The 14,941-nt window shown below is 32.4% G+C and overlaps 1 protein-coding gene across 4 annotated transcripts in view; it reads right to left on the bottom strand.

Moving 5' to 3' along the window:
• Positions 1 to 14,941, bottom strand: part of LOC127701873 (protein MON2 homolog) — a 226,139-nt gene that overhangs the window by 181,635 nt on the left and 29,563 nt on the right. For all 4 annotated transcript variants that reach the window (XR_007982240.1, XR_007982241.1, XR_007982238.1 and 1 more), the window contains exons 12-18: positions 13,163 to 13,335; positions 11,876 to 11,960; positions 6,735 to 6,919; positions 4,631 to 4,764; positions 3,316 to 3,420; positions 1,000 to 1,157; positions 38 to 125 (exon numbers count right to left, since the gene is read on the bottom strand). Coding sequence is in view for 1 of the 4 variants with exons in the window: in XM_052205857.1 (XP_052061817.1) it covers positions 38 to 125; positions 1,000 to 1,157; positions 3,316 to 3,420; positions 4,631 to 4,764; positions 6,735 to 6,919; positions 11,876 to 11,960; positions 13,163 to 13,335 (928 nt within the window). In the remaining 3 variants the exon portion in view is untranslated. The remainder of the gene's footprint in view (positions 1 to 37; positions 126 to 999; positions 1,158 to 3,315; positions 3,421 to 4,630; positions 4,765 to 6,734; positions 6,920 to 11,875; positions 11,961 to 13,162; positions 13,336 to 14,941) is intronic.

Below are 14,941 nucleotides of genomic sequence, written 5' to 3'. Positions count from 1 at the left end.
ATACAACACAAAACTATGCAACAACATGTATACTTACTCTGTTAGAGAAGGCCAACTCCATTGACTCGGCTGACAATTTACACAGAGCATCTATCAGATGGTGGAGTGCTACATCATCCAAGTACCTACAAATACAACATTTTTTTATATAAGCTATAAATTTAGACATGCATGTTCTCTTTTCATATCCTCTTTTTCTGGAAATCTATATTCATGAAGAGTTCCAAACATCAACTTCATTTTCATGTAAACCCTATTTTTTTTTAAGTGTTTTACTCAAGGGTCAAGAAACAAGTCACATTTGTCAGACATGACATATTCTGAAATGCAAAAGACCAAAATGCTATTTGAGGGGATTTCAGTCTAGAACAAAATCCATTATAGAAGTAAATACCGCCATATCAATTAATTTCATTGATAAAGAGCTTTTTATTTGCCATTTTGCACTAACATTTTTTTTAAATGCATTCGGGATAATAACTCTGTGTTACTGCTACCGAGAGACACTAGCTAATTGTGGGAAAAAAATTATGGAACCATGGTCTTACTGTATCTCTTCTTTGATTTGATGAAATTTTCTTAAAGAATATAATTAGTATTCCTGAAAAAAATACAAATGAGTATGATCTTACCACACTGAATTTAGCAAATACATCTGAGGGTAATGTGTGTATAAATCCAATTTATATCTATCTATAAATTTCATACTTAGCAATTCTTCTACTCAAAAAGTGATATTCAAGTATTTCCTAATAACTTGAACTGTAAGTTTCACAAATAAAATCAAAATTATTTTTTCATCACAAATATTATAATTTTTAAAAGTAGTCAGTCCAATGACAGGGATGCAAAAATCAATGCTCAACAGCAGATTTTGAGTCCCCTCTACTCAATTGTTTTCAATATCAGAATGCTATCTCATCAAAGCCTACTGAAGTCCATTTTTTACCTGCTGCTGACAACACAATCTTAACATAATATATAACATTTATAACTTACTGTGAGCTTTCAAAGAGTCTAGACAACATGGCAGACAGTACAGGAAGGTCAGCCATGACAGCAGTTGTTATAACAGCATTGCTACTTTCTGTAGTGTTCTGACTAGATTTCAGAGTTCCACCAGACGATGGTTTCAACCCTAATATCCATACTAAATGCTTAAATAGAGAAAAATAATCACTGCAACTAATTCTCTTCTTATTAATAATGTTGATGGGTGCCTTTCTTAATACACAAAACATGTTCTGTAAGATTATAGGTGCTCACCAAACTAAGAGAATAAGGAAAATAAGTCTTCCTTTATTTAACTATGTATCCTTACTGCTGGAGAGTGGGTACTATGGTTTTAAGCATTTCTTATTTAAGTTTCTCTTTAAATCTATTTCGAAAATGCATATGCTAATTAAGCAATTGATATTTCCATGTATGGCTACAACCATTTCATAAAAAGTATTGCATATCAAAATACAAGTTATGCCATAATGTTGTGATTAAGCACATGTGAGAAACAAACTGAATTCATCATACATTAGAACATACAATTATTTGTAAAATCATTAAAACTAGAGGCTCTCAAGAGCCTGTGTCGCTCACCTGTATTTACTGATGCTTTGGAAATCATGTAAAAAAGGTTAAAATCATAATTAATAGTATTAGATATTAGATATTATAATGATATCTAAGATAATAACAAAAAACAGCAAAATTTCTGTAAAATTACTAACTCAGGGGCAGCAACCAAACAACGGATTGTCAGTTTCGTCTGAAAATTTCGGGGCAGATAAATCTAAATCTGATGAACATTTTTGCCACCTGTCAGATTTGCTCTAAATGCTTTAGTTTCAGAGATATAAACCAAAAACTGCATTTTACCCCTATGTTCTATTTTTAACCATGTCGGCCATGATGGTTGGAAGGAGGGGTCATCGGACAAATTTTTTAAACTAGATACCCTAATAATAATTATGGCCAAGTATGGTTAAATTTGTCTCACCAGTTTCAGAGAAGATTTTTGTAAAAGATTACAAAAATTTACGAAAAATTGTTAAAAATTGAATATAAAGGGCAATAACTCCTAAAGGGGTCGACTGACAATTTTGGTCATGACGACTTATTTGTAGATCTTACTCTGCTGAACATTATTGCTATTTACAGATTATCTCTATCTATAATAATATTCAAGATAATAACCAAAAACTGCAAAATTTCCTTAAAATTACCAATTCAGGGGCAGCAACCCAACAACGGGTTGTCAGATTTGTCCGAAAATTGCAGTGCAGATAGATATTGACCTGATAATCAGTTTTGCCCTATGTCAGATTTACTCTAAATGCTTTGGTTTCAGAGATATAAGCCAAAATCTACATTTTACCCCTATGTTCAGCCAAGTTTGGTTAAATTTGGCCCAGTGGTTTCAGAGGAGAAGATTTTTGTAAAAGGTAACGACGACGGACGACGACGATGGACGACGGACGCCAAGTGATGAGAAAAGCTCACTTGGCCCTTCGGGCCAGGTGAGCTAATAATAATGACAGAGTTATAAACAGCAACTGGCCATTGTCAAATACTATACAATTCTAATTTTCACAACGATTTATTTATGTGACTTTCACATGTCGAAAAATAACAGATTGCAAATATGTTGAAGTTGGCATCTTCTCTGATATGAAAATATAAAAAAAGTTAAGAATTCCATTTCTGAATCCATTTTTCCATGAGGGAATTAAAATAAGGACACATTTCTTAAAATTCTTGTGAAAAAGAATAAATAACAAGGCAAGCCAAGATTGATTTGATTTTGATTTTTGGTGTTTTAACGCCACTTTTAAGCACCGCTTTTGGGCTATTTCGTGGCAGCCAGTTTTTATTGGTGGAGGAAGCCGGAGTGCCCGGAGAAAACCACGACCTTCGATAGGAAAACTGACAATCCTAGTCAATTAAGATTGGAGTCGAGTGCACCTGCACGAGCGGGGTTCGAACTCTCAACCTCAGTGTTGACTGGCTAGTGATTACAGTAGTAACTACTTTGACCACTCGGCCACCGAGGCCCCAGCCAAGATTGAAGAGATGATGGTAACAATTACAAATCATGAAAAATTGATATTTTGTGACATTTTAAAAACTGTGGTTCTCTCTCTTTATTATTTTTATTATGGTTTAGAAATGATTAATTAGCAGTGCAGTATGTAATGGAGTTCTATAAAGAGCTGCATAATTTATGGGTAAATAATAATATTGCCAATGCTCTTACAAAAATAAACAACAAAATGTTCATACTACTGATATAATGTTTCTCATTTGCATTTTTTGACATACCTGAAGTGTGGTCAGTACTAAATGCCACGCTGTACCTAGTATGCCACCATGGCAGTGTGCCACTGATAGCAGTGACCTCATACATTGGATATTTTTAGCTGTTAACTGTAAAAAAAAAAAAGTTTGAAGAAAAGTATACATCATATCTATAACAATCTTACCTAAAAACTCAATATAAAAATAAAAATATGTGGTATGATTGCCAATGAGACAACTATCTACCAGAGACCAAATGATGTAGAAGTTAACAACTATAGGTCACTGTATGGCCTTCAACTACTAGCAAATACTCACTGACGGCTCTGAAGAGCAACTACTACCCACCTTAAATGAATCCATAGCACTGTCTCAGTACCATTAAAGTTAAACTATATTCTTTGACGACTGCAAAGTTGGATATAATTTGAAACAAAACCCATTTGTATTTAATCAGTAATACATAAAAAGGATAACAGGAATACTTTGACCACCAACACCCAACTCCTCTGACGTACACACAAATACAAACAACAACAAACAACACATGGTCCTGACTAGGTACAGGCACACAGTTAAACCAGGTTTACTTGTGCACAAGCCTCCCCTTTGTCTGTTAAGACCATATGTTGTAAAAGTTTAATACAAGATTAGCTAGCATTGTTAGCGAATTCACACAAGGTCTGCCCTGTATTTTTTATTATCTCCCCTTTAACATGGGGACTGGGATTAAATTCCTACATGCACATCCTCAGGTAAATTCAGAAATTATTGTGAGGTTTTTATTAATGCCAATAATATGACTAAGTAAGTATCCCAATAATTAGAACTCGCATTCAGATATCTGTTATATACATTTGTATATAGATTTTCCTGAAATCGCAATAAATAATCTTGCTTTTATGTCAATTCTTCAAAAATTGCAATAATATATGCATGCAATTATTTCTGAATTTACAGTATCTATTTTTGTTAAGCCATTTAGGAGGAATAGTGCTTATGAAAAACTATTACAACACATTGCAACATTGAAGTAAGTAAATTTGATTATCTTCCCTTTAGCATGCTGGTTCAGACTTATATTCCTATGACATCCTAAAATTTAGATCAGTAGTTACTAACAGAGGAGGAAAATATGAAAAGTTATAGTGATGTCAATAGCTCACATAGCCCTTAGGATAAGGCAAACTAATTCTATTTCTTTGATTGATTGTTGGTCGCTTATGTCCTCACTCCAGTGGCAAATATTTCATGCATTTTCTGGACGACTATTTCTTTGAAATAAATTTTTACAGCAAGTATTACTTTAAAATGAGAATCAAACTGTATTTAAAATTACCATAACTGGTCCTTGGTGTGCTCCAACAGGCAGTGATGCAGTAGGTAGTGGAGAGCCAACAGCTACAACCTGACTCCTCTCTATAGCCTCTGATCCTTGAGTCTGTAAGTCTTGACTAGCAAATCTTTGGTGACCTACAAAACAATATTTTTAAAATAATCAATCTTATTTGTAGATTCTTGACCGTTCTTTTTATCATGGCAGACTTTGCTTTTAATGAAAAATTTCATTCTCAATATTCAATGTGATACAGTAAATAGATATAAGAAGATGTGGTATGAGTGCCAATGAGACAACTCTCCATCCGAGTAAAAATTTATAAAAGTAATCCAATATAGTACAGTAAAGTTCATATTAATACTGATAAAAGTTTTTCTAAGATTTCATTCAGTGAACACCAGCAACTCTTGAGTAAAATGCAGTACACTCTATGTGTTGAGTCAGTGCAAATCAATGTTTCATAGAAGACAAAAACTATACTCAAAGAACAGCAAGTGTATAAAGGTAAGAACTTTTACATAAGACAGTATACAAGTCTATCTGAGAAGATTGAGCTATACATATACTCAGGCAGCTTAGTACCGTCATTGTATAATGAAGAGGTAGTGAGGCTTTTCATAAGACAGTGTACCAACCTATCTAAATAGATTGAGCTATACATTTACTCTGGCAGCTTAGTACTGTCTGTGTATAATGAGGAGGTAGTGAGACTTTACATAAGACAGTATACTGGCCTATCTAAATAGATTGAGCTATACATTTACTCTGGCAGCATAGTACCGTCATTGTATAATGAAGAGGTAGTGAGGCTTTTCATAAGACAGTATACCAGCCTATCTAAATAGACTAAGCTATACATATACTCTGGCAGCTTAGTACTGTCAGTGTATAATGAGGAGGTAGTGAGGCTTTACATAAGACAGTATACTGGCCTATCTAAAAAGATTGAGCTTAACATATACTCTGGCAGCTTAGTACAGTCAGTGTATAATGAGGAGGTAGTGAGGCTTTACATATGACAGTGTACCAACCTTTTTGAGCAGACTGAGCTTTATTTTGGAATTAAGTACATTCAGTGTATATTGAAGAAGTAATAAAGCTCAGTGTACCAATGTATCTCTGAGCAGATTTTATTTATTCTCTGTGAGGGTAGTACAGTCAGAGAATCATGGTGTTAGGCTGAGTTTAGAGGTTATTTTTTATGCTGGGTATTTCATTGACATATACCCCACATCTACTTTTATTTTAATTTAAACTTGTTTTAGTACAGTCAGTATATAATGAGGAGGTAGTGAGGCCATAAATTAATTCAGTGTACCAACTCTTCTGAGAAGACTGAGCTATACTCTGTGAGTTCAGTACTGTCACTGTATAATGAGGAGGTAGTGAGCCCATAACATAATACAGTGTACCAACCTTTCTGGACAGACTGAGCTATACTCTGTGAGTTTAGTACAGTCAAATTATAATGAGGAGATAGTGAGCCCCTAACATAATACAGTGTACCAACTCTTCTGAGAAGACTGAGCTATACTATGTGAGTTCAGTACTGTCAGTGTATAATGAGGAGGTAGTGAGCCCATAACATAAAACAGTGTACCAACTCTTCTGAGAACACTGAGCTATACTCTGTGAGTTCAGTACTATCAGTGTATAATGAGGAGGTAATGAGCCCAACACATAATACAGTGTACCAACCTTTCTGGACCGAATGAGCTATACTCTGTGAGTTCAGTCTTGTTAGTGTATAATGAGGAGATAGTGAACCCATAACATAAGGTAGTGACACTTTACATAAGAAAGTGTACCAACCCTTCTGAGAAAACTGAGCTATACTCTGTGAGTTCAGTACCGTCAGTGTATAATGAGGAGGTATTGACACTTTAAATAAGACATTATACCCACTTACTGACTACTGAGAAGACTGAGCTATACTCTGTGAGTTCAGTACCGTCAGTGTATAATGAGGAGGTATTGACACTTTACATAAGATATTATACCCACTTACTGACTACTGAGAAGACTGAGCTATACTCTGTGAGTTCAGTACCGTCAATGTATAATGAGGAGGTTATGAGACTTTAACATAAGACAGTGTACCAACCTTTCTGGGCAGACTGAGCTATACTCTGTGAGTTCAGTACCGTCAGTGTATAATGAGGAGGTAGTGAGGCTTTACATAAGGCAGTGATAAAAGCATCTCTAGGTGTTGTCATTTCAAGCTGTCCACATAAATTAGCATATGTCTTCATGGCCTTGAGTACAGCTTCTGTTGCACTTTCATCAGTACTGAAATCAAATAAATATATTTTCTACATTATACCATTGTTCATACAGTCTTAAGTTTTCTTAAAGCTTTAACTTTTATTTCATTGTCATCAATTCTAATTAAAAAACTTCTACACATTAAATCAAAACTGAAGATTTAAGCTGTAAGGTATTTCCTTCTGAAAATTCATTACAACAACAATTACATTGATGACATTATTTTTTGCATAGGATATATGTTTTTTAAATCAAAATTATGGGAGAATTACAAGAATTAAGTGTATTTGATATGTAAGTTTGAAACAAAATATTGAGAAAAATATGGGTTGTAGGGCAAAATTTATAATGCAGTGTCTAGGAAGAGTCTGAGGGGTTATTAATTATTATGGAAAAGTTGAAAAAGTAAGAAGCAAATATGCTTAAATACTTTACTCATCAATAATAAATCAATCAATATATAAACAAAATGCAGCCCTTTTTATATAAAACTTTATAATTTTTCTTGATCTACATGTGAATTCTAATTTTTCTTAATCAACTACATGTGAATTCATCAATAAATATTTAAAACATATATAACCTACCGTTGTTTGCCTTCTAACACTTTGATCTAACTTTAAATCAATATTAGTAAATTAAAACAGTTTGACTAAACTTTTCTTGATTTTCAAATTACCAAAGATGAGAACTTTGTTTTGAAACTTTACCGCATTTCATCAAGAATTCAAAATTATTTAAGTCTCTCAACCATTAAATATTTCTTGTCTATTTCATATATGGGATAAAACTTCAAACTTCAAAAGACTCATATTTTCAAATAAGATGAGTCTGTTGCTTATAGTTCCTAAGATATTATTCAAAACATGTATGAAGATGCAAACTTGCACCTGGACATTGGTGCTTAGTGTACTCTATAATAGAAGTGTGGTTGAAAAAATAAGTTAACTTTATAAATGTTCTACACAACACTTATGAAACAGATTAACAAGTGAATCTGTGAGCTACTGCTCACTAATGATACCCCTGCCGCTGAAAGTATCAGGTAAACAAGAAATTGTTGAGTGATGAATCTGAAAACGCATCACACGGTATATAGTCGACTCATATAAACCCTGAAACCAAATTTCAGAAATCCTTGTAATGTAGTTCCTGAGAAAGATGCGACGAAAAATATTCATGGGATGGATGGATGGACAGACTGATGGACGGACTGACGGATGGACGGATGGACAAACAGACGGACAGACAGAGGTAAAACAGTATACCCCCACTTTTTTAAAGCGGGGGTATAAAAAAATAAAAATGGTTTCTCAATTCTCTGTAAATTAGAGTAAAGAAGATTTACCTATATTTCTATACATGTATCATAAAAGTGACTAAATGCTTTTTTCCTAAATATCATCATCACATTCAGGGTCTAATGTATAACTACTACAAATTGCATAACTAAGTAGGAATGTAAAATATATCTTAGGGGCTAATTAAAACCATTATCAACACACCAATTTAGGCAAAATACTATTTCAGATTAAGTGCAGCCCTTCAGTTATGAGTAGGCAAAACATTACATGTTCATGCAATAAACAATGCCTATCAAATTAAAGGTATAAGATAAAAATAAGAAGATTTTTGGTTTGATTGCCAATGAGACACCACTTCACTAGAGACCAAATGATGTAGTAGTTAGCAACTACAGGCCACCATATCATATGGCCTTAAACAATCAGCAAAACCCATACCACATTGCAACCTATAAAAGGCCACAAAATAACAAATGTAAAAGAATTCAAACGAGAAAACTAACAGCCTGATTTATGTACAAAACATGGAACATAAAACAAATATGATATACAGCAACAAACAACAACCACTGAATTACAGACTCCTGACTGGGGCAGGCACATACAGAATATGGCAAGGTTAAACATGTCTGCAGCACCTAAACCTCCCCAACCCAGGACCATTATTCTAAGGGGTCTGCAACTCCATGCTATTTTGGTATTTTCTATTCCAGGACAAGTCAATAAAATATTCGATCTTTTGTATGAAGAGCCTTTTACGCTCACTTGGCATCCATGCCTAAACGTTTGTCAGCTTATGATTAACTTAGTGTATTATTCGAAAATTTCTATTGGCCACACTGGTTGAACAACAGGGTTCTATTAACACAATTTTGATAGAGGACCAATTAAAATGACCATTAAAGTGCTTATAAGCACTGAAGGGTACATGTAAAAATAAGAAGATTTGGTATGATTGCCAATGAGACAACTCTCCAACAGAGACCAAATGATGTAGAAGTTATCAACTATAAGACATTGTACGGCCTTCATCAAAGAGCAAAACCCATACTGCATAGTAAGCTATAAAAGGCTCTGGTACAACAGAACAACACAAGAACAAACTGTACAAAACAATAAACAAAACAAAAATATGATAAACAGCAACAAACTTGCATCTTTTTACCATAGAGAACTAAAAATTAAACATTGCATTGTATTAAGCATTGGAAGGCAATATTTTGAATTGGAGCCACAATGGTATTGTTAATTCATCTACAGATATGGACAAAGGAAGATAACTTCAAATTTAAATATTAATTTCACAGTGTGACATCATCATGATCATTGTTATTTTAGAAAAGATAGAATTCATGCACCATGCACAACTTATGTAATTCCCTAGACAAGTACTGTTATAAAATACACATCATTTTGTTACTTGAATATCTGAGTATAAATTTTGTGAATAAATTACTTAAATGTACATAGATAAGATAAAAAGAATGTTCATCTCAATGTACTATTTTTTTGTATACTTTCTAAAGTAGTGATAAGGTCTGAAAACCCAGTCACATAAGGGTTTTAATTGGATGAATCCAATCTTTACCCCAATAATTCAGTATTAGACCCTTTATATCAATTTCAGTAGGTAATTGGATGCACGACATTTTTTGAAATTTTTTTTGCAACAAAACATTCCAATCAATATTCAGATTATTGTTTGCTTCCAATCTTGTTTCAGAGGAGATTTTTTTTAAAGTCTTATACATCCTTGGCTTTCAAATATTTGACATTGAGCATTCCTGATGAAGGTAAATCCAGAAAAGCACTTCGGATGCATGAAATTTATAACGTGTTGTTTTCATTTATGACCAACAAGGGCAACAAATTGATGGCTAAATCTCATACCAGCCATCTAAAACATGTGAACGAAAAGTGAATACAAAAATATGAATTTATTTATCAAACAATATAGTATAATTTGCATGCATTTTTCATTTATCTTATTTTCATTGATTACAAAAGGTTTTCTAGTTTATGAAATGGTTAATGTAAATTAAGGTTCAGGATAAAGAAAATGATATATCTAACATATTCTACAATATGGGATAAATGAAAGTGTTTCCTATATACTGTAAACCCTCAAATCTCACCAAAAGACAAGGTCTAAACTTCTACAGAAATAAAAACCAAATTTAATTTATAAAATCTTACATTTCCATAACAAAGCTGTTTTAAAATAGACAATTTAAATGTAACAACTATCATATAGAAGCTTTTATACTAAAACTATGTTATTTGGACTGTCAAAACTGACTATGCAAAAATCTGTGTTGTATGATCAATAACTGTGAAGCCTTGTCAGTAATGTTAATAATTTGTTTCACTTGAATTTATTTTAAGGATGTTTGCTCCTGTTTCAAAATAACAAGCTTTTGGAAAGACTATTATCATTTGAAAGTATATAAATAATGGAACTTAAAAAGTAGAAAAAAATGGCACATCTATGTCCTTGTTTTTGAGATATAATAAATTGAAAATTTGGAGGGAAATAATTATCTCCAGATTTTTCATACATTTAATATTGGTAGAGTGAGAGACCCATATTCGCCACATAATTCGTTCATTTCCACTTACATCCGACCTACATTCAAATATTTGGAACTTTTTATGAAGGTTTCAGAAATTTAACTATATGAAAAAAATGTTTGATAAAAAATTATCTTCAAAACATTGTTTAATTGTTCTAAAAACGAACCCAAACTCAAGAGGAAATCAAGTTGTTCGTGTACCATGGGGGACACATTTTCGCCGCAATGTATGATACGACAATCCTCATTCTCCTGGTATATTATAAAAACGAATGTTTGCAATTACATGAATTAGCTTGAGAGATCATTCCTATACGATTTTTCTCACAAATATTTACTTTAAGACTGCGCATGATTGCCATATAAATCTTACATAATTGTCAAAATCATTTAAAAACACCTGAGTATTTCTCAATATGTGCGAATAACCTTGGAAATGGGGTAAAGAGGAATATCAACAATTGTAACATTACAAACAGCCTTTACCATCTTTTTAGGCAAGTATTGGGTAAAGGCACACAAATTTTACAGAAAAAATAGCAAATCAGTGAAAATGTGTCCAAGGCGAATATGCGCCACCCACTCTACCTTTTTTCTTTCAAAACTAAGAAAAAAATAACAAGGATTTTATAAGATTATCAAAAATGGCTTTTTAAACTATATGTCATAAAATTGTGAATTAAAAAGTAGGGGTTAGGGGGCAAAAGTTTTGTTGGCACTATATGGATAAAACTAGAGGATTCAAAATATCTGACAAAAATTCAAAAACAAAAGGAGCGAACATCCTTAATATTACATTGTGAAGGAGTACATTTTCACTTAAGAAACAAACCAGTTTACATCCAAAATATTATCTTCTGAGTAACTAACAGCATTGCATTATAAACAGAATATCATACTTTGGATATAAACTTTATCTGTCTATGACATAAAACAGGGTAGAAATATTCATTGATAGCTGTACCTGTTTCTAAACCTTGAATAAATTAATTTTAAGGTGCAAGACTATCATTTATTAATAAACATATAATTTCAAATTTTTGTATCTAATTTTCTGGATTATTAGTATAAATATATATATATATATCTTTTTATACAATTACCTTGCATCCAATAGTAAGGAAAAGGCAGCTAACATCCCACACCATGAGGAATTAATCAATTCTTCTTGTAGCTTTCTTTCTTCATCTAAAATAATTATTGTAATGTTAAATCAATTTGAATTCTGGGCATATTCTTTTTAACAAGCTAAATAAACAAAAAGGTCCTATCAATCACAAAGACATAATATACTGAACCATTAGACTATGATCATGGCACCCATGACCTTACACATAAAAACAAAATACTGAAAAACTTATGAATTAGTTGAAAATTTTTACCATAACTGAAAATTATTCCATATTTTATGTAGAAAAATATATAAAAAAATAGCAAATCTTTATAATTATTCAGCAAAAACATTATTCAGTATGCTAAAGTTTTATCTGGTTTGTGGTAAAACAAATAAAAGCTATTGTAACAGTTTCTATCATGAAAAAACACACAAATACAATCTGATAAGTTGATTATCAGATTTTCCTAATAGTAATATTGTAAAATATAATCTGGTCAACATAATATGAGGACATTCTGAACTCATTTTGCTGCTTGCTCTCATTAAAAGGTGCAAATTATGACTTGCAACTGATATTTTACAGTATCAATACACAGAAAACATGATAATCAGTACATCTTTTCATTCTTGAAGGAAAAAGTTTGCCTTTAGGGATAATATTCATTACATTATGTTATTTTTTTACAACCAAAACTATTGATATGTTTACCAGTTTTCATGTTAATTGTAAATTCTATCCTCACATTATTTTAAATTTTAAAAGAATTGATAAATTAACTGGTATGGAAATCAAAATTGTTCAGGTAGAACTCCAGTAAATCTAAAGTATATCCACCTGTAGCAAGCTCAGCGAGACCAATTAAAAGATAGCTGGTTCCAATTAGTATAATTTATGTTGCAATCATCTGATTTTATTTGCTCTGAGCATTTTATGCACATGCATATTTTTCTGTTCCCTGCATCAACATTTATGAATAAGCTAAGTGTTCCCTGTACCAACATTTATTAATAAGCTAAGTGTTCCCTGTACCAACATTTATTAATAAGCTTAGTGTTCCCTGCACCAACATTTATTAATGTGCTAAGAATTCCCTGCACCAACATTTATTAATAAGCTTAATGTTCCCTGCATCAACACTTGTTTATAAGCTTAATACTTGGACCATGCTGGTGGTTAAGTCCATTCATGTCCACTTGTTTGATTTAACATTAAAATAAACACATGAAAAGCAAATCAACAAACAATTTTAAATTTTACATATAAGTCACCAACCAGTGATTTGTTTCTTGGCTTTAGGTTTGTTCTTTCCTGGTGTTACATCTTTAGTTTCTCCCTCTATAATGAACTGTACACTTCTGTTAAGTTCCAACAGACTGTAGAAGGCTAGTGACATACCATAACCATCCTGTACAGCTGGTGGGTCAACTCTGTCTAACAACTCTAATCTAAAATAATATACAACTTCATATAACTAAATATATCCTGTACAGCTGGTGGGTCAACTCTGGCTAACAACTCTAATCTAAAATAATATACAACTTCATATAACTAAATATTTACTGTACAGCTGGTGGGTCAACTCTGCTTAACAATTCTAATCTAAACTAATATACAACTCCATATAACTAAATATATCCTGTACAGCTGGTGGGTCAACTCTGCCTAATAACTCTAATCTAAACTAATATATATATACTATATATGCCCTTGAATTTTTACTAGATAACATTTTTGTTCGCTTTGGAGATTCCGTATATCGTCAGGTTATCGGAATTCCAATGGGGACTAACTGTGCACCACTTATTGCGGACCTTTTTTTGTATTGCTATGAGTTACAATTTTTGACAAAAATCAGTAAAGACCCATCGAAACAACATCTGATACACAAATTTAATAATACTTTTAGATATTTGGATGATATTTTGGCTCTCAATAATGACGACTTCAGTATGTATACTAAAGAAATTTATCCTGTTGAACTTACTTTAAATAAAGCTTATACTAACAATGACCAGTGCCCTTTCCTCGATCTTGATATCTATATCATTAACGGAAAGCTTAATACTAAAATATATGATAAAAGAGATGATTTTTCATTTCCTATCGTTAATTATCCATTTTTAGATGGTGACGTTCCCTTGTCACCATCTTACGGTGTTTATATATCTCAACTTGTACGATTCGCTCGTGTATGTAACAATGTTTTAGATTTTAACGAGAGAAATTTATGTATTACTGAAAAATTATTACACCAGGGTTTTCGATATCACAAACTAGTCAAAACATTTACTAAATTTTATCATCGGTATAAGGACATCATTCGTAAATATAGCTCAACATGCAGACTTCTTATACGTTCAGGTATTTCACATCCAATTTTTTATGGAAATATTCTTTATAAAGCACAAAAATGTCAGTATTCACCTCTGAAACTAACAAAACCTTTAAATAGACTTATTAAGAAGGGATATAGTTACGATACTGTTGTCAGGTCATTAAAGATTGCATATTTTGGCGTTAATATTGATTCACTTATAGGGTCTTTGCATCGGCACTAAACACATTTATTTAAAAACCAGTTGTTGGCATGACACAGGTTATGTTCTTCTCATATATGTTATGATGGTATGATACTAAACCCCTAATGGGAAGGATTGTGCCTGATATTCATATGATGAAGACATAATCTTTCAATCAGTTTAATTGAAGTCTGGAGCTGGCATGTCAGTTAACTGCTAGTAGTCTGTTGTTATTTATGTATTATTGTCATTTTGTTTATTTTCTTTGGTTACATCTTTTGACATCAGACTCGGACTTCTCTTGAACTGAATTTTAATGTGCGTATTGTTATGCGTTTACTTTTCTACATTGGCTAGAGGTATAGGGGGAGGGTTGAGATCTCATAAACATGTTTAACCCCGCCGCATTTTTGCGCCTGTCCCAAGTCAGGAGCCTCTAGCCTTTGTTAGTCTTGTATTATTTTTAATTTTAGTTTCTTGTGTACAATTTGGAGTTTAGTATGGCTTTCATTATCACTGAACTAGTATATAT

Source organism: Mytilus californianus, unplaced genomic scaffold (assembly GCF_021869535.1).
Source record: "Mytilus californianus isolate M0D057914Y unplaced genomic scaffold, xbMytCali1.0.p SCAF_1, whole genome shotgun sequence".
Taxonomy (NCBI): Eukaryota; Metazoa; Mollusca; class Bivalvia; order Mytilida; family Mytilidae; genus Mytilus; species Mytilus californianus.
Note: the sequence above shows the minus strand (reverse complement) of the source record. Positions and strands in the feature narration are given on the sequence as shown.